The following is a 19,577-nucleotide window of genomic DNA, read 5'->3' on the forward strand; positions in this document are numbered from 1 at the left end:
CTGTTTCCTAAGAGGTAACATTTTCTTTTCCGGCTTTGTTTTGGCTTTTTTCAGAAGGTAGAGGAGGGCCAAGAGATCTTTACTCCCTCCTCCTCAGATGGGCATCCTTTACATGGTATTCGAAGCTGATGCTGGACCTAACCCGGGAGAAATTGAGTGTTTAGAGATCACTGGGAAGAAGTAGATGACACAGGGAGCCGAGGAGGAACACCCAGAGAATGTGGCCTCCCGGAAGCCAAGAGAAGCGCATATGGAGGAAATGGGAGTTCTGGTCAAGTGCTGCTGGGACACCAGCTAAGATGAGGTCAGACAGTCATCGGTGAATGTAGCAGTGTCACTGGGGACTCACTTTGGGAAGTGTGATCAAGGTTTGCTGAAGTGCTGGGGTGGAACCCAGGCTGGAGCTGCTTGAGGAGATAACAGAGAACGGCCTGTGTGGGTGAACACCTCTCCTGAGAGTTATAAACATTCATAGCAACTTAAAATTTCGTTTGCATTGGAAAGGAAAATAGGCCACATCAATGCGGTTAAGCATCAGCTATTTGAAAATGTATGTTCTCGCGAAATAAGTAATATTTATTCATGAATAAAAATTTTATTAAATACACAGTAGACCGTTCACAGAGAATTTTCCTTCTGATGGTAATTGATTCCGTATAGTTGAAGAAGCCAGTCAAGGATGACACTGCGTTCTGTTAGTGGGGGAACTTAGCATCCTCGAGAGTACGTTTGGAATCTCATCATCTGAAGTGAATTCCTTCTCCTTCCGCACAACTCAGAAGTTAAATGTACTTTTGACCCTCGTGTTCAGTAAGTGTTCGAATTCTGCCCAGTTTCCCTTTGAAACAACTCAAATATCTCTTTCCCTCATTTCCACCGAGGCAGGTCTTACTGATCTCCTTAGCTGGAAAAGGCTTCACTTTTTCCCTTGTTTCTAGTTGCATCAAATTTAGACTCTCTCAGCCTGGCTTTCAAAGCCTGTCATATCAGGAAATAATCTAAGTGTCCATGAATGGATAAAGATGATGTGAGATACACACACACACACACACACACGAATACTATTCAGCCATAGAAAAGAAGGAAATCTTGCCTTTTATGAAATAAGGACTTTATGGTAAGTGAGAAAAAAGAAAAAAAATACTGTAAATCTCATATATATGTGGAATCTTAAAAAACAAAAACCAAACACCCCCAAACTTATAGATACATACAGATTGGTGGTTGCCAGAGGTGGGGGTTGGGGTGGGGAGGAAACAGGTGAAGGGAGGCAGGAGGTCGAAACTTCCAGTCATAAAATAAATAAGTCATGGGAGTGCAACGTACAGCATGGTGACTGTGGGTAACAGTACTGTGTTGCATATTTGAAAGCTGCTAAGAGAGTAGACCTTAAACCTTATCACAAGAGAAAAGTCTGTAACTCTGTATAGTGACAGATGTTAACTAGACTTACCCTGGTGACCATTTCGCAGTGTGTACAAATACTGAATCACTGTATTGTACAGGTGAAACATATAGTGTTGTATGTAAAGTAGACTTCATTTTTTTTAAAGCCTATGGTATCATATCAAATCTGACTCCCTCCTACTTACCCAACTGTTCCCTGGCATTCATTCCCTAATACAAGTTTTCTACTCTAAGCCACCCTCCTTCCCACACTTCTAATCCTGCCACATGGTTCTTGCTTACGTTCTTGCTTAAGTTCACATTAAGTTCATGTTCACAATTAGTGCTTCATTTCTTTAGTGCAGTTTTGTGTGCGTGTCCCCACCCCAGGATCGTACTTCTCTGTCCAGTTGCACACACAGTCTGCCCGTGTCTGATTTGAGGGAGCTGCGTATGTCTTGACTTCCTGTTGTAGGCAATCTTTTTGTTTGTTTGTTTGGCTTATGAGGGAGAGGTAATTGGGTTTATTTATTTATTTATTTACATTTGGAGGAGGTACTGGGGATTGAACCCAGGGCCTTGTGCCTGCTAAGCATGCGCCCTACCGCTATGAGCTATCCCTTCCCCCCATAGGCAGTCTTTTATATAAGCACATGTGCAAATCAACGAGGCTATGTTTTTTTAAATAAATGTTTCAGAACTCATGTACAAAAGACTATTGTTCTCCAAAGGCGTAACCTTTGTATTTTCTCCATTGCTCCTCGTTAATTCATAGACTTTTTAGAACCTCTTTGTTTCATTATTCAGAAGTCAGTGAAAATATCCAGCCCATTTAATAAATATTTTAAATAAACTCCTTAAATAATTTAAGTTTTAAAAATCAATTGCTGTTAAGCTATTTTCACTATTTGGGAAGTTTCAAAGGGAAAACGGAAAATCTGAACAGAGCAAAGACCATAATCCTAGTGTTGGAGGTGGGGTGGCAAGAATGGCTTCCTGGAGGGGCTGCTGCTTTAGGCTTCTGAAGGAGTGGGAATCTGCCTCACAGATGGGGGCAGGAAGAGGCAGGGTGGGGAGGGTATTCGAGGCAGAACGGACCCCAGGGGCGAACCAGGAAGGCCTGGTGGTCTGGGGAACTGGAGGTAGCTCATTAAAGTGAAGGCGAGAGTGACGTGGGGGGGAGACCGGGGAGGGGCAGAGTTCTGATGGCTGGAAGTGTTGTGGGAGCTAGGAGAGTCAAGTGAGGAGAAACGTAGCGGCCACAACACACGGGGCCTGTGTGTGCTGCTGTCCAGTGTGTGTATTTCCCTCCTGGGCTCTACGTCCCATGGAGTTTGTCGTGAGAATCTTTGCCCTCCTGGTACCTGCTTTCATGATGTTACCTATCACACCATCTTGTTATTATCTATTTACAACACCTCCCTGTTCCTTATTCCTTTTTAAAACCTTTATTTTGGCATAATTTCTGTACAGCAAACTATACATATTTCAGATGTACAACTTGATGGATTTTGATAGCTATATACACGTATGAAGCTACCACCACAGTCAAGGTACCTAACATTTCCATCACTCCCCGAGCACGGTGCAAATTTTGAACTCCCAATTTATCCCTTCCCACCTGCTTTACCCCCTGGTAACCGTAAGTTTGTTCTCTATGTCTGCGAGTCTGTTTCTGTTTTGTAAATAAGTTCATTTGTGTCTTTTTTTTTTTTAAGATTCCACATATAAGCACTATCGGATGGCACTTTTTCTCTTTGTGGCTTACTTCACTTAAAATGACAGTCTCCAGGTCCATCCATGTTGCTGCAAATGGCATTTTTTTTTATGGCTGAGTAGTATTCATTGTGTAAATATACCACAAGTTCTTTATCCAGTCATCTGTTTCCATGTCTTGGCTGTTGTAAATAGTGCTGCTGTGAACATTGGGGTGTATGTGTCTTTTTGAATTATATTTTTCTTCGGATGTATGCCCAGGAACGGGAACTGCTGGATAATATGGTAAATCTATTTTTAGTTTTCTGAGGAATCTCCATACTGTCCTCCATAGTGGCTGCACCAATTTATATTCCCACCAACAGTGTAGGAGGGTTTCTTTCTTTCTTAATTCCCAGGATCAGACCCAGAGTCTGTCACAAAGCAGGTATTGAATGATGAATTATAAAATGTATGAAGTATTTCAAATATGCGGAATGAACGGTAGAAGTTTGTCATAAAAGGTTTGCACACAGAGGTCGTAGGAGTGCCTGCCTTGGTCTGTCGTAAGAGATGGTATCACCCTGTTGGTCATCTAGGATGTTTACTGCCATTCCTCCTGGAGGCTAAGCAAACAGGTAAATTACCTTAGTGCTTCACACCCTGAGGCTCTCCAAAGCAAACAGAAACCTTGGGTTGGCGTTAAGGTGTCTGCTGGCACCATCTAGTGGTGGTTTTAAGGCCTAACCAAATTGAAAGTTTCATCTTTAACAAGCAAACTTTTCTGAAGCACTGTGTATTTTATCCAGCCTTTGCCAGTGCCCTCAAGTCCATAGCCACACATTAGATGGCTTTATACATAGAGTTTTACGAACATGATGCTTAGACATTTCGATAAACAAAGTATTCTATTTGAAATGCAGTGGAATTTCAGAGAGTTACACGGTTGGGCAGACCTGGAATCTTAGAACAACATTCTAATCTCAGATGTTATTTGCTGTTTCTTAGTCACAGAGTTCCAGACTCATGAGGTAATTTTTTTTCCCCCTAACATCGCCTTCTCTTTATTTGTTCTGTTTGCAGTGTTTTTTAAACTAAGGAATTTTGTCCTTTCAGTTCTCACCTTTGAAGATGAGAACACGTCCTTCAGATCGGCAGGTTAAGCCACAAAGGCTTGGGTGGTGACTCTTAGCTGCTGCTTCTTTTTGTGGGTCTTTGAACATGAGTTACGTAGACATTTTGCTTGTGACTTGTGTTCATTTGACAGCTGAGGCAGGAAAACGGATCATGATTGTTGCATTAATTCCTCGTGGGTAGGGATTATTGTGATTTTAGTAGCAATGCTAATAAAATAAAACCATTTATTAAAAATCTCCTTCATGCAGAACGTAATTGGATGCAGAAGATTAATTGCTTTTTTTTTTAAGTACTTACTCGATGCCAGAGGGAGGGAAGGGTGTAATTACCACCATTTTACAGGAGAAGGAGCTGAAACACATGGAGGTAAAACAGCTTTCACAAAGGCTCACTGCTCTCAAGTTTGTAATAGGAGCCTTCGGACCCAGTCAAAGACTCCGGGGTTGGTGTGCTTAGCTACCACATAAGCAAATTTTCTGTCTAACAACAGAAGGGAGGCAGAGGAGAACAACAGAAGAAAAATGCACAGAAAACCTCAGTAACTCTTATTTAAACATAACTACTTGATAAAAATCTTGGCTTTAATTTATTGTTGACATTATCAGCATGTTTATTTCCACTCCCAGTTATAGCTGGTAGCCTTCATTCCAGTGTAGGGGAGGTTTAAGGTTCTTGCCTCTTGGTCTCAAATGCTTTAGTTATTTCTCTGCTGCACTGATCCAACAGCAAGAAAGCTTAGACACACGGCCGCTTCCATGGACCAGCATTTTCCAGTCTCTGCGCTTGTTTCTTTCCGCTCTTGGGAGTGAGCTCTGTCTGCCTGTGCCTCTGGGCAGGTGGAGGGCACCGGGGCAGCCACTGGTGTGGAAACATCCCTTTGGGTGTCGTCCTCACTCCGGTTCATGTGTGTTTATATGTGTGAGTTAATGTGTCAATAGTGAATATATGCATGGATTTTCTAAATTTTCCATTGGTATTATTTTTTCTTTGCAAGTATGGACACATGATTTTGCACAATTCCAGTCACATTATTGATACTGTGTGTGGGTTTTTTTTTTTTTACTCTTTTTTTTTTTCTTAGTTCGTATGACTTTCTTCCAACTGCCCACATGGCCTTCTTCCTCCTCACCCTACTATGTGTTTAAAGGGTACATAAAATATCACATGCACTCTTCCGTATTTTTCCACACTCATGTAATCGTTTACAAACTATATTTATGCACAGCTATACGTACAAATCATACACAGGGTGGATTTTTAGCCTTTTATATGTGTGAGTGGTGGGATCCTGTTAAACTTTATAAAATACACATGCGTTTAAATCAGCTGTCCCATTCCTGGGAATCTGTTTCACAGAAATAAAAGCACTGATTTGTAAGATTATGTGTCAAGAGTGTTCCCTACATTATTGTTCATAACAGCGGGAAGAAAGGAGGATGACTGAATAAATAAGGATATATCTGCACCATGAAACTTTAGGCAGTCATTTTTTTTTAAATGAATTTGATTTTTGTCGGAACTGTCTCCACTAACCATTCTCTCTGGTATGGATTTTGCTGTTTTTATTCTTCTGCTGACATTTTAGTGGGGTTTTAAGAGGGAGAAGAAATAAATGCATTTGGACAGTTTTCTTTACCATTGAAAATCTGACTAAATGGATTTCAGGACCTGCTTTAGCTTCTGTATCTTTTCCTCCTAGAGCTCTTAGCTTGCCTTCAATTATTTTAATTTTTCCCGTTCTTATCCTTCTGTATTTTGGACACAGGAAATCTCCAGCCTCCAAAGAATTAAATTCTATCTTCTCTCTTGGCTTTTCACCCCTACTGGTCTTCTCTATGAGCAGCATCTGAAGGGACATAGCCTCAAGGGTTATCTCTAAAAGTAAACTCAGAGGGGAAGGTTGTAGCTCAATTGGTAGAGCGCCTGCTTAGCATGTGTGAGGTCCTGGGTTCAATCCCCAGCACCTCCATTAAGTAAATAAATAAATAAGCCTAATTACCTCTCCACTCAAAATAAATAAGTAAATTTAAAAATAAATAAAAGTGAACTCAAAACAGTGAAATGTTAGTTCAGAAATTGCTCCTGGGATATTTGGGGTTTTTTTTTGTTTTTTGTGGGTTTTTTTGGAAATAAGAGACTTGTAGGAAAAAGCATTTCTTTATAATAGCACCTGCTTCTTCCTTTTCTCTTGTTTCTGTGCAGATTTGAAAAAGGACGCATCTACACTTTCATTGGAGAAGTTGTTGTTTCCGTGAACCCTTACAAGTTGTTGAACATCTATGGGAGAGACACTATTGAGCAGTATAAAGGCCGTGAGCTGTACGAGAGACCGCCTCATCTTTTTGCCATCGCTGACGCTGCTTACAAGGCCATGAAGAGGCGATCGAAGGACACTTGCATTGTGATATCAGGTACTTAAGGAATCCCCTGTACTTCCAACAGTCAACATGTATTTAACTTATTTGGTACTCAGGGGTCCGCATGATCGATGAGGTCTTTTTTGAAGTTAGAAACGTAAATAATTTTATAGGAAAAAAATGTAAGAAATGTTAAATGCTAAATTGTTTATATTATTTCTGGCCATCCACTAGTTCTTGGTTCATTTAAAAACACTACCTGTTACATTTGGTTGGACTTCTGGTTAACTTTGTAGACTAAGCTGACCTGGGAAATGCATCCTCTCATCTCAAACTACTGGATAAAATGTAACAAAAATTATTTTAGATGGTAACAGAATGAAACCAGGAAAATGAAATCCTGAGATGCCAGAAATGAGGGATGAACTCAGATTGGTGGGTGGGAGCTAATGTCAAGGGACAAAGAGAGACGTGGGGGCTGGAAACAGGCTCTCAGACCCGGGGCTGGGGGCCCAAACTCTCAAGCCTGTAGGTGGCAGGCCCTGGGCTCCCAAGGACTGGAGCCGAGCTCTCCACATAAAGCTGAGCTCTTCACGGAATCGTGTCGTGAAATGGGAACAAGAACATATCCCCCTCTCAGGATAACCTCTCCCGAACTATGGGCATTTCTTTTCGTGCCAATAATGTCTCACATTTGCATTAGTGGCTTTATATTTTTAAAACACTTTTGTGATCTTTATTCCATTTTGCTTATCAGGACACCCCTCTGATTGGTAAGTAGGACAGTTGTGTTCCTGCTTCATGGATGTGAACACTAAGGGTCAGGGAGTTAGGCAACTTGGCTTAGTGTTAGAGTTGGAGAGCTATGTCCTGGGCCTATATTTTCACTAAAACCAATTATGAAGGTGGCATCGCCCGACTGTAAAAGAGGTGGGGGAAGCAATTACGTAAGTGTATGAGGTAGAAGCAGACAGTCACTCTCCCTTGAACACCTGGTCTCTCCCCAAATTCTAGCTGTAACAGCTGTGAACAATAAAGTGTTCATCCTTTGATACATTTTCTCAGTGTGTGCAAATACATGTAGCACACGTGCCTGTGTCATTATATTAAAAGGTCTAATTACATTATAGAATTGTATTGTAACTACCATTACAAAACTTTTTTTCCATTTAACAATGTAGAGTGGACATCTTTTCATCAGAGCACCCACAGAAGTAGTCTGTTCTCTGACCATTGTGTCACGTCCCGTTGAGTAGTTGAATCATAGTTTATTTACCCAGTCCTCTGCTAATGGGGCTATTATTTCAGATTTTAGTTGTAACACATGGTATAATCTGCAGAAATTCTCTTAAAGCCTTTGAAGATTATTACTGGATTATATTAGTATTTCTAGTGTTTCTATGGTATAAATTTCTACAAGTGGAGTTTGGGGTCACAAGGGATGAACATTTAGAAGTCTGGGTAGATAATTGTAAACTCATCTCTTCTGCCCTCCCTGTGTCACCTGTCATGCTTTTTCTGTGACACCGTATGTCTGGAGCTTGTGGCTTTGTTTTACTTTTTCACTAGAATTGCTGTACTTTTCTGAAAGAACTACTCCTTCCCCATAAGGATGAAAAGAAATCCTGCTGTAGAAAACAAGGTTGTGTGAATTTACCCGTGGCCGCTGTCTGTCCCTAGTTTGCTTCTCCTCCGCCAGACTTTTCAGAGTCACTGCCAAGTCCTCAGACTTTAGTCTAAGGAATTAGTTTACCACGATTTACCCCCTTGATATGTTTGCTAAGTAAATCCTAATCTGTAATCTGTTATTTTGCTTCCACCCTGGTTTTATGTTTTTCGACATGTTCAGATTTGTTAGAACCAATCCCATATCAAGACAGGGTGAAATAACTCAAAAAAAAAAAAAAAGCAAACAGTGAAACGTAACGGGTTTCCCATGAATAACTAACATCAGAATTCGAAATTGTTCTGTTTAAAAACTAGCTCACTGTCGATGCCATTTGTAACGGTGAGCCTTGCACGATTTCGCCCCCAGGGGAGAGCGGAGCTGGTAAAACGGAAGCCAGTAAGTACATCATGCAGTACATCGCGGCCATCACCAACCCCAGCCAGCGAGCGGAGATCGAGAGGTAAGGGCCGGCTGACGAGCGGGAGAAGGTCCCGTTGGAGCTTCACGTCCTGTGCGGATGTGACTGGGTTAGGCCTAACGTCTCGTGCACATCGACCACTTACGGCTGATTCACTCCTTTGATTCTCTTACTGCATACTGTCCCTGTGCTTGGATTTATGTGACTCTATTTCCACGTTTGTCTTTAATAGAAAACTACTACTGTGATAAGCTTTACCTAAATATAAAGCAAAATTATGCTGCAACAGGCGAAAGTGTCCTCATTCTAGTCTGCAGCTGCCGCCTTCAGTGCCGCGTGTGGTCAGCAGAGATGTCACACTTCACTGGTAGGTTGCATCGTCCACACTCGCACAGGTTTCTTGCTCTTTTCTGCTACACCAGCATCTTTTCTCAACTGTGTTCTGAGGAGCCCAAGTTCCCTAGAGTGAAAGGGGTCTCTGGGAGGCAGATCCCTGCTGGCCCCATCACTGTGACAACCAGAGACCTGACATTGGATGTTCTGAGTGCGATTCATTTTCTGAAAGGGTGTCCATGCCACGTTGTGCTCTGCTCACAGCAGGGCGAGTGATGAAGCCCGGGTGCGCTGTCCAGGGCCCAGCGTTCAGCAGGATGTCTGGTACACGGTATTTACATACTAAATACGTAAGGAACAAGTGAATGGTTGTTTTTTTAAAAAAAAAAAAAAAGGAAAGTAGGAAATGTGGCTATCAAGCAACATGTCTTGACTTTCTTATGTAGTGTAGACTGTTTGAGGAGGGAAAACCAGAGCTTTCCGAAGTTGCTCTGAAGCTCAGTATTTATATGCAGAGGAGTCACACCCCGTGCACAGAGCTCAGTCCTCAGTGTATGAATAGACAGAAAGGAAGATGGTTTGGTCTGAAAGAAGAGAACTTAGACTAGGCCACCCTATGTGGGCTTTCTTCTTTTCATCAGCAGTAGTCTGGATTGCCAGGTCAAAAGAGGCATTTTTTGTAATTGTGACCCATCCCCAATTCTGACTCTGACTTTGCAATCTGAAGTGACAAGGACAGGGATATAGTATGTTTTTTAAATTTCCCTAGGAGCTCAGGAGAGGAGCTGGCTGAGAACTAAATCAATTTTATTTCTAAGCCCAGTTGGTGTAGTAGAGCAAGGCGCATTGACAATTACTGGTCTTTTAAGAGCGTATCTTACCATAGTTTCATAGACACTTTATTGACCAAAAGCAAGCAGCTTTCCCCTGCGCCACTTAAAAGTGTACCTTCATTGGCGAGGAGAAAAGGTGGTAGGGTCGCTTACAGTTGTCGTGGAAGGAACAGTGGATCTGGTACGTGAGGGTGTTTCAGCAGTATGCCCGCATCAGATGCATTTTGTCAGTGAAATAAAAACAAAAGACATAAACTTAGAATGAAGTTAAAATGTATCCATTGGGAGGACTGCTCTAGAGAGAGTTACATTCATTGAATAAAGAATGAATTAAATACCTGGTACCAAGGAGAGATTCCATACAGCTTCAGACAAAATGATGAGCAGTTTCTAAACTAATCAAGATCACCTTTGTGCTGTGTACCCAAATGCAATGAATTTCATTATTCTAGAGTTTATAAGCAAGTACTTTTAAAAATGGAATCGTTTTCTGTATCACCCATTCTTTCTTTTCAGAGCATCTCTTTTTAAGATTTTTTTTGTATGTAAATAAAATACGTTCATTAAAAAAAATTTTTTTTAAAAATACAGCATTATATAGAACATGGTATTTCCCTGAAATCTCACTCTATGTACCCCATCAACCTAGGCAACCATAGTGAAGTATGATGTCCCCTCCAGATTTGTAAGCATTTATTAACACATGTGTGTGCACAGGCACACACACACAGAGCATGCAATACATATTATTTTGCAAGTTAATTTCTCTTTCATGAATATATTCTGGACATCCTTCTATGTCAGTTATGTATCGTACTGGGAAACAAAAATTGTTTTTTTCCATCCCTATTCGTAGATATTTAGGCTGTTTGCAATTTTTTTGTTTTGATATTGCGAACAGTCATCATCTTTGTAGAAATATTTGCATGTCTTTTAATGAAATCTAGTGCCTTTAAAGGCCCAGCTTTTTAAACTGATTACCATGACTTTCATGTATCTGTGTTAAAGAGTGAAGAATATGTTGCTGAAGTCCAACTGCGTCCTGGAAGCTTTTGGAAATGCCAAAACCAACCGCAATGACAACTCAAGCAGGTTTGGAAAATACATGGATATCAACTTCGATTTCAAAGGGGACCCTATTGGTGGACATATCAATAACTACTTATTGGAAAAGGTAAAGTGTGCTTAATTCCTTAGGGTAATGTTTGTGAATACTGAAATTTTTTAGCCTAGATTTCTCTTTTCCATGAAGTTATAATTAACATATGATATTATATTAGTTTCAGGTGTACAATGTGGTGATTCAATATTTTCATACATTATAAAAGAATCGCCACAATTAGACCATGTACCATCCGTCACCACACAAAGTTATTACAGTGTCACTGACCATATTTCCTATGTGTACAATCCATCCCCGTGACCTGTTTATTTTATACCTGGAAGGTTGCACCTCTTAATCCCCTGCACCTACTTCGATCATCCCCCACAACCCCATCCCCTCTGGCACCCACCAATTTGTTCTCTGTATCTTTGAGTCTGTTAATACTGAATGCTTTGTAAAACACCTGATTAAATTTATAGAATTTCTTTTCTTGCTCCCAAATAGCTTTTAGTCCTGTTCGCTGTCCCTTCCTGCTCCTCAGTTAGCTTCCCATGACAAGATCATCTCTTTTTGTGTTCTCTTGTTAGCACTTGCAGTATCAAGTTGGGAAAAGTTACAGACTTTGTAGATAAAGATTTAGGTGTGGGAGGGTCGGAGGGGTTATAAATGTCAACCTTAGGATACAGCTTAACAAAAACTCGTTTGGGACTAACCACTTCTACTGTTTTTACACGTCCTCCCGTGTTTTTATTTTAATTAACTTGAGATCTCATTTCCCTGTAGTTTCTGTTTGCTCACTGCTTTTTAGTAGCCTAGGTGTACTTCCTGATCGAACAGCCTCATTGTGAGGCAGACTGCGTTGTCTGTGGAAACTGGCTGTATGTTTTTATCTGCCCATGTGAATGATAGGCCCAATTTATAGAAGATTCCAGTCAACACTTTCCTCTTGGGGACTGCCAGAGAGGTTGTGTTCGCACTGATCTTGATTAGATTCGCCTGGTTATTGCAGTGAAGATTGAACTTGACCATGTTAAGTCTCCACCTTGGCTTGTGCAGGTGTTTTGCATCCCAGTCCCACCTTAGCAACCTTTAAGGCAGCACAAGGCAATGTAATCTTTATGTTTGTTAACTTGAAGTAAGACTATTAAGGAAATAAGTGTTTTATCAGAGTTGGTTGAAAACGGACAAGAAATGCCAGTTATTATCAGTCTTTCTTCCCAAAATGTTTCATGGCTTAACTTTGTGTATATATTCAGTCAAAAGGATCCCCTGGAATGAACAGACACCTTGAGTCCTCGCTTAAGAGCAGTCTAAAGCAGAGGTCTCTATAGACGGGTCTTGCTCAACTGACTTTATTGCAGGATATGAGGCATTGCTCTTTGAAATGCCAGTAGACCCTGAGGAAGGGAATACTCCTTTCTAAACATTCCTCCCTGTTTGCCCCACTTCCAACTCCCTCCCCCTAAAAAAAATCCTATCTTTAGTCTCCCAGTTTAAAAAAGACAAAATAGCTTCATTTTCGGAAAGTTTAAGGAACTCTGTTTTAAACAATTTAAAAAAAATTGCACAGAAAACCCGTGGAGACCACCTAGTTTTAGGTCGGTCCCATCTATGGGGTCTAAGGACATTTCAGTGCACTGTTGATACAGGATTGCCTGGGAAAGTGGCTCTCTCATTTTGTTTTAGGAGTACATTCTCAAATTAACAATTTTAATGTTTTTTTTTTTCTTAGTCCCGAGTGATTGTGCAACAACCAGGAGAAAGAAGTTTTCATTCTTTCTATCAGGTGAGTGAGCTCCTGGTACCCAGATCATCAATCATTTGCTCAGTTGCATGGAAATAAATGTTTTTATTCAGGGCTCCCCCCGTCCTGTGTCTCCATTGGCCCACAAAACATGACATGCACACGCATACACCCTACCCCACGGGCTTCTTCAGAGACTGAGCAAGCATGACTGTTAAAATGAGCTGGCAGGTGGGTAATCAGTCAGCTAACCCCCTTAGCTGAGCACCCGCTATGTTTCTTTGCAGTGTAGGTGCCAGTTTAATGACCGTAAAAAGCTTTTGAAATGGTAAATTCTGAATATGTTAAATTAAATTTTGTTTCATTTATGAATTGAAGCTGTTGTTCCCATTTGAAGGCTCTCTAGAGATGGGAATACAAATTCAGGTTATTTTGGTTAGGAAAAACAATTTTTAAAATCTAATAGTTTTATCTTTTCAATAAACCAAAGCACCCAGCTTAATATAGAGAATATCAACGTAGTGCTTTCTAAATCTCATGCTCTGTATAAAAGGACCGTCCATATTGTATTTGTGTTTTTTGTTAACAATTTGCCGTTTTTCCAGTAAACTAGTTTTCTACCACATATAAAAGAGTTTTGTTTATTTCAAGAAACCGTCGCTTTTTCCCCGCTTAGGTAAACATGTTAAACTTCTGTCTTTGTCCAGCAGGACAGTCCTGGTTACCCAGCTGTCCTTTCCTGAGATACAGAGACTGATGGGGAAGAGCTGTTTGTTTCCAGTGTGGTTCAGCATATGACTGGCTGCTGACACCTCTTAGTTCTGAGGCAATATTGACTTTTTTTCTGAATTCAAAACACAACTCTGCTGTCTGGATAATGAGGCTGCCAAAAAGCAGGTGACCATCACAGAGCACAGCTTGCAAAACAAGCTGAAGTCAAAGCAAGAGCCTTTCATGCCAGTTACGTTGCGAAAGGGCTAAGACTTTTTCAGTAATTGTCCACATGGCTGTGTAATATTTTCCATCACTGATGACATTGAAGCCATTTATTTTCAAGGTGAAAAAGAAAAATCTTCAAAGCTAGAAGCAGGAGGACCTAAGTGAATTAGCCTAGAAAGAGAATAAAATCTAGACTATCAGTAAGTTAGAATGTAGAGTGTATTGGATTCAGTATGTAGTTTGATGTATTTTGCTAACTTACTTTTAATTAAATAACTCTTCAGCTACTGCAAGGAGGCTCAGAGCAGATGCTGCACTCGCTACATCTCCAGAAATCCCTTTCATCCTACAACTACATTCGTGTCGGAGCCCAATTAAAGGTAAAGGTTTCCTTTTTGAGGTGATTCAAATACAGAATCAAAGATCCAGAAAGGACATTAAATAATTATCTGGTCCAGCCTGCTGCCTTTAGGCAAATAAATGACTCTTTTATTCTGTTCTACTTTTTAAATTCTCGGGGAGAGAGATTCAACATATTTTTGACTCAACAACTTTGCTTCATAACCCATTACTGTATTCTACCTGACAGGAAAGAAGTTTCTCTCCCGTGATCCTGTGTTTCCTTTTAGTTTTTAACCATATTCCTTTTCATTTTGACACCATAAAAATATTGTTACAATTAGGAAATCCACCTCAAAAGAAGGTACCATATGATTTGGCCAAAGGCAAGTTGGCAAGACAAGAGAAAACTTAAAAGCAACTTTGGTTGAAAATGAGTATCAAAGATCTCCATTCAGTATTTTCTTCAGATACTGAGTTTGATGTATCCCGGAAATAGTTTTGTGACCCTTGGAGCATTTCTGGTCAGCCTTCAGATTTTTTCCATTTTTCCCCCCTTCCTGTGCACGTAAGCCCCTGCTCACACAGAGGCAGATCTTTTTCCGCTTTTATTTCTAATTAGTTTTCTGCTATATGTGTAATTTCTACTAGCCATTTTGAAACTGGTCGTACTAATACAGTAATCTATTGATAGTAGGGTATAAAACAGTTACTATAGGGTTATCCATTTTTGTTGAGGGAAAGGTATGTAAGGACATGAAATAAGTTATGGAGGGAAATAGACTAAGGTTTTACTTGTTTCCTTGGATGGATGAGGTTATGGATACTTGCATTCTTCTGCTTCTTCCATATTATTTCAGGTTTCTTCTATAGTTAGAAGTGCAGGGGGTGGGGAGGGTACAGCTCAGTGGTAGAGCACATGTCTAGCATGCACAAGGTCCTGGGTTCAATCCCCAGCACCTCCATTAAAATAAATAAATAAATAATGGACCTAATTACCTCCCGCACCCCCCAAAATTTCTTTTTAAGTGTGTTGCTTTTGTAGTTGGGGGGTGGGGAGGATAAAAGAATTTATAAAAGGAAAGAATCTAAGATGTGGAAGATGTTTTCTTTTTCTTTTTTTTTAATTTTTGCTATTCATCTTTAGTTAATTCTATCGCATTACTGGTTTAACTGTATTTTTATTATCATGCATAAAAACAAATGATATTTAGGGTTTTGCAATTAATTTTCCATTGCTTGACATTTAAGTTGCATGATTTTTTTTTACTTTTACAGTCATCTGAGAGCAGGATGTTTGGCTGAAAATTAATTGAAAGCAAACAAAACAACAGAGGGAGACACTCCAGCTTTCTGGGAGTAGGCCCGAGGTGCTTAAAGGTGGATAAAAGGTTGTAAAATCAACACTTAAAAAGCCAGCGACTGGAAATAGTCTTTTTAAATCAAATTATCTTATTGACCAAATGACTTTTGGCCAGATCATATAGAACCCCCACAGAAAGCAAGTATTTTTAGCGTTTTTCCTAAGCTGACTTTAGCTCAGTTTCCCTTTTCATCGAAGTTTTCCATTCCTATCCCTCCCCTTCCTTTTTCTCTGCCTCTCTAATAAAAACAGAGAAGTAGTAGCTGATCATAGTCAAAACCTAAAATAAAGATGACCAGAAGGAAACAAAAATATACTAAAGCTCGCCACTCAGAGATAATTATTGATAACAGCAGTTTATGTGTATATATTTATACACGAAATCACACAAAATCCTGAGTAAATAAACCTTTTATTACATTACAGTATAATCATTAATATCTTCCCTTGTAAACAAATATAAATTAATAGAATGACCTTAATAACTGTCAGTATTGCACTCTGTATATCAGAGAATTTTACTTAGCTATCCTAAAATATAAGACTCATGTACGATTAAGATACTCTGGGCTGCGGGGAAGGTAAGACCCAAATAAAAGTCTCCAAAAATAATAAGGAACTTAAATATCTCACTAAGAAGAAGCCGTTCCAGAGTCGGTTAAATCAGTCCCTTAACAACATCGACTGAGCCCCTGATCTTTGTTTATTTCTCCAACTTACAGTTCTGCCATCCTCCCTGGATTTGGCTGGTCTACTTAGGCTGATTTTCCTCATGGTCCCAAAATGGCAGCAGCAGTTCCAGGAGTCACAGGCAGAGGAAGTGTCCCTGGCTTATAACCCTTGATAAGTTGGGGAAATCTCATGTCTTAATTGACCAGAATGGCATCGCATGCCCAGGCTGACCAGTCACTCTTTGAAAGTAAGATCCCTGAGATTAGTTTAGACCAGTGAAGATTTACCTCTGAGGCTGGGAGAGACCGGTCATGAAGAACACATGCATTCACAGAGAGGTAAACACATCAGGGCTCTCATAGCAAGGAAGGAGTGGGGTTGGGGAAAGGCTGTTAGGTCAGAGGCTGACAGTTCCCCTCAGTAGGACATGTAGATTTTTTTTTTTTTTGGTCTGGTTTCTTTGCAATTTCGACATGGTTGCAGCTTCTAATAGTAGTAATATCTGATACTTGAGTGGTATTCATGTGCTAGGAACGGGAGAGCGGCTGTATATAAATTCTCATTCAGTTCTCACAACAGCCCTGTAAGAAAGACCATTATTATGGCCACTGTACCCATAAGGAAATTGAAATTCAACAAGGTTAAGTGTCTCACTCAGAGACCTGGGAGGTAGAGGAGCCGGCCTGGTTGTGTCCTGGACGTTAGAGAAACACGTGCGCATCAGGCAGAGAGGACCCCCCTGTGCTCTTCCTAAACAGGTGAGCGTCAGGCCAGGTCTCTGCGTCCTGGCTGGAGGGGAAACTCGCCAAGGAAAGGATCAGGCCCTCTGCAGCTGCTGCTCTGGGAAAACTCCTAAGACAGGCAGTTACCATTGCTTTACTGTGAATTTCTATTGACAAGCTTGTATTTCCAGGCTGAGGGTTACAGATCCTCAAGGCAGGTGATTCATCTGTGAAGCCGTGTCTTACTCTAGTCGGACTGCTGCAAGAAAAATGCCATAAACGAGGTAGCTTATGCACAACAAATGTTGATTTCTCACAGTTGTAGGGACTGGAAAGTCCAAGATCAGGGTGCCTGCAGAGTCAGCCTCTGGTGAGGGTAGGCCTCCTGGTTCAAAGACGGTGCCTTCTTGCTGTGTCCTCACAGGGCAGAAGGGATCGGGGATCTCTGGGGCCTCTTTTCTAAGGGCACTCATCCCATCATGAGGGCCTCACCCTGAGGACCCAGTCACCTCCCAGAGGCCCCACCTCCTAACACTGTTGCCCTGATGGTTAAGATTTTGACATGTGCATATTGCAGGGGAACACATTCATTCTACAGCACCCCCCCCCCCGCCCCCGGTCCCAGTTAGATCTGACATGCTGAATGTTTATTGAATGCTGGAAAAAGTGGCGTTCTAGTGGCAGGCTGTTTACTGACTTGCTGAATGACTAAGGCAGGGCACGTTGCTTTGGGGCCTGCCCTCCCTCACCTGTGGAATAGGGAGCCTGACCGTACGAGCGTGAGAGTGTTGTTGCTGAACAGGACTAATTGTGGGACAAGAAGCCACAGACGACAATAGCCCAGCCTGTGTCTTGGAGGCTCCCTCAGTCAGAGTTTCCACTTGTAAGCTCACATCCCACGCCATTTCCCTCACTCATCCCGGAGCTCCTCCAGGCCGGCTCAGGACCTGCTCCCTCACCGAAGGTGCCAGAAAAGTGCCTGCTGCTTGGTTTGGGTGACGGTGGCTCTCATACACGAGGGAGCACTATGTGTCTACCCCTGGGATCATCTTTATTTCCTCTGGTTACACATCATCCCTGGGGTGACTTTCTCCAAAGGCATCAAGACCTTGGCTACGCTTGGATGTAGTCTTGCAATGTTTGGATCTTACTGCTCACGTGAAATGTCTGTGACCTAAGTTCCCTGTTTTTCATTCCTAGTCGTCTATCAATGATGCTGCAGAATTCAAAGTAGTAGCTGATGCCATGAAAGTAATTGGCTTCAAACCTGAGGAGATTCAAACAGCGTATAAAATTTTGGCCGCTATTCTTCACTTGGTGAGTCGGGACACCTCTCAGACTGCTTTGTCTCCCTGTGGAGACGGGGTGTTCTTCCAGAAGGTTTTGGATTTTTCCCTGTACTTGTAAAAAGTAATTTTTGTAGAGAAAACCTCTCTGACGTTTTGAAGAAACGACATATCTCTAGTTGCCTCCATCATTTTGTCGTGGCAGATTTTTCCCAGCCACTGCAGGCTTTGAGGCTGTGGCTTTAGTTCACTGTCTTCCTGCTATGTCAGACTTTGCACTGGTTGATGTCAAGGGTAAAAGAATTCCATGGTGATGTGACCACCGATGGTATAAGCTAAAATCTTTTGAACAGAGTGTATTTCTAATGGCACTTGAAATACAGAATCATAGGTTATTACAGCTAGAATTTTGATCGTCTCATTTTAGAGGTTGGAGTTGACTGGCTCAGAAGCTCAGCCCGTTCATTGCAGCCAACACCGTAGACCACATGGGCTGACTTAGGCTCAAGCTGTTTTCCGCACATCAAACCCAACTGAGAAGTGAAGAGCTGTGGGCCAGAGTTCTTTCATTACTGTCCGTACAATTACAGATGTTGAAAATATAATTAACATGTAATCTGGTACTAACTGAGTGACAACATGAATGCAGATCTGGAATAAAAACTACCTTTCACTTTACCGTGACAAGATCTAAACTCTAAGTAAATCAGAAATGTGCAGGGCCTACGTGAAAAATATTAGACAGCAGCATATAAACACTATCTTAAAATAAGTGTTTCTGAGGGAGAGTATGGCTTAGTTGATAGAGTGCGTGCTTAGCATGCACGAGGTCCTGGGTTCCATGCCCAGTACCTCCACTAACAATAACAAATGAGTAGATAAACCTGTTGACCATCCCTCCCCCCAAAAAAATCAAATTAAAAAAATTTTTTAATTGAATAAGTGTTTCTGACTAGGAAGATTTTAACGTTCTCAGTTGTCTCATTCTTTCAATTGGTTTATAAATACAGTGCAACAATAATCTTCCAGAATCTGAAGAGGAATTTTGTTTTTCAGCTGACATAATGATTCTAGAATTTACCAAAACAATAAATATGTACAAAGACTGAATAAAATGTGTTAAAGGAGAGTCATAGGGTAAGGAGCTCAGAGGGGAGGAGGCATGACTAACTCTGCCAGGTTTAAAATGGTCGTAAAAGCTACAGTGCTTTAAAACTCGTTGCACAAATTCAGCACCAGATTAATCAGCAGATTAGTTCACGTGCTGGACACTTGGTAGATGGTTAATAAGTATTTATTGCTTATTGAATGAGTGGGATATAAATAGACTTAAAAACTTGGTGGAAACTAATACATAATAAAGGTGATATTTCAAATCAGGAGGAAAAGCCAGTTAATGGAACTGGAGCAAATAACCATCTGAGAAAATAGATTCTTACTTTACACCACATACCAACCTACATTCTCCGTGGGTTAAAAGCTTAAATGTAAGAAAAACCTGGATAAGTAATGGAAGAAAATGTTAAATATTCATATAATCTTCAGAGTAGGAATGATCTAAGGATGACACCAAAGAAAG

The 19,577-nt window shown here is 40.9% G+C and overlaps 1 protein-coding gene across 1 annotated transcript in view; it reads left to right on the forward strand.

Moving 5' to 3' along the window:
• Positions 1–19,577, forward strand: part of MYO1D (myosin ID) — a 311,631-nt gene that overhangs the window by 78,161 nt on the left and 213,893 nt on the right. Inside the window, exons 2-7 of the mRNA XM_072938959.1 lie at positions 6,421–6,629; positions 8,611–8,704; positions 10,837–11,002; positions 12,666–12,719; positions 13,901–13,996; positions 17,913–18,029. Of these exons, the coding sequence (XP_072795060.1) occupies positions 6,421–6,629; positions 8,611–8,704; positions 10,837–11,002; positions 12,666–12,719; positions 13,901–13,996; positions 17,913–18,029 (736 nt within the window). The remainder of the gene's footprint in view (positions 1–6,420; positions 6,630–8,610; positions 8,705–10,836; positions 11,003–12,665; positions 12,720–13,900; positions 13,997–17,912; positions 18,030–19,577) is intronic.

The sequence above is a fragment of the Vicugna pacos genome, chromosome 16 (genome assembly GCF_048564905.1).
Source record: "Vicugna pacos chromosome 16, VicPac4, whole genome shotgun sequence".
Taxonomy (NCBI): Eukaryota; Metazoa; Chordata; class Mammalia; order Artiodactyla; family Camelidae; genus Vicugna; species Vicugna pacos.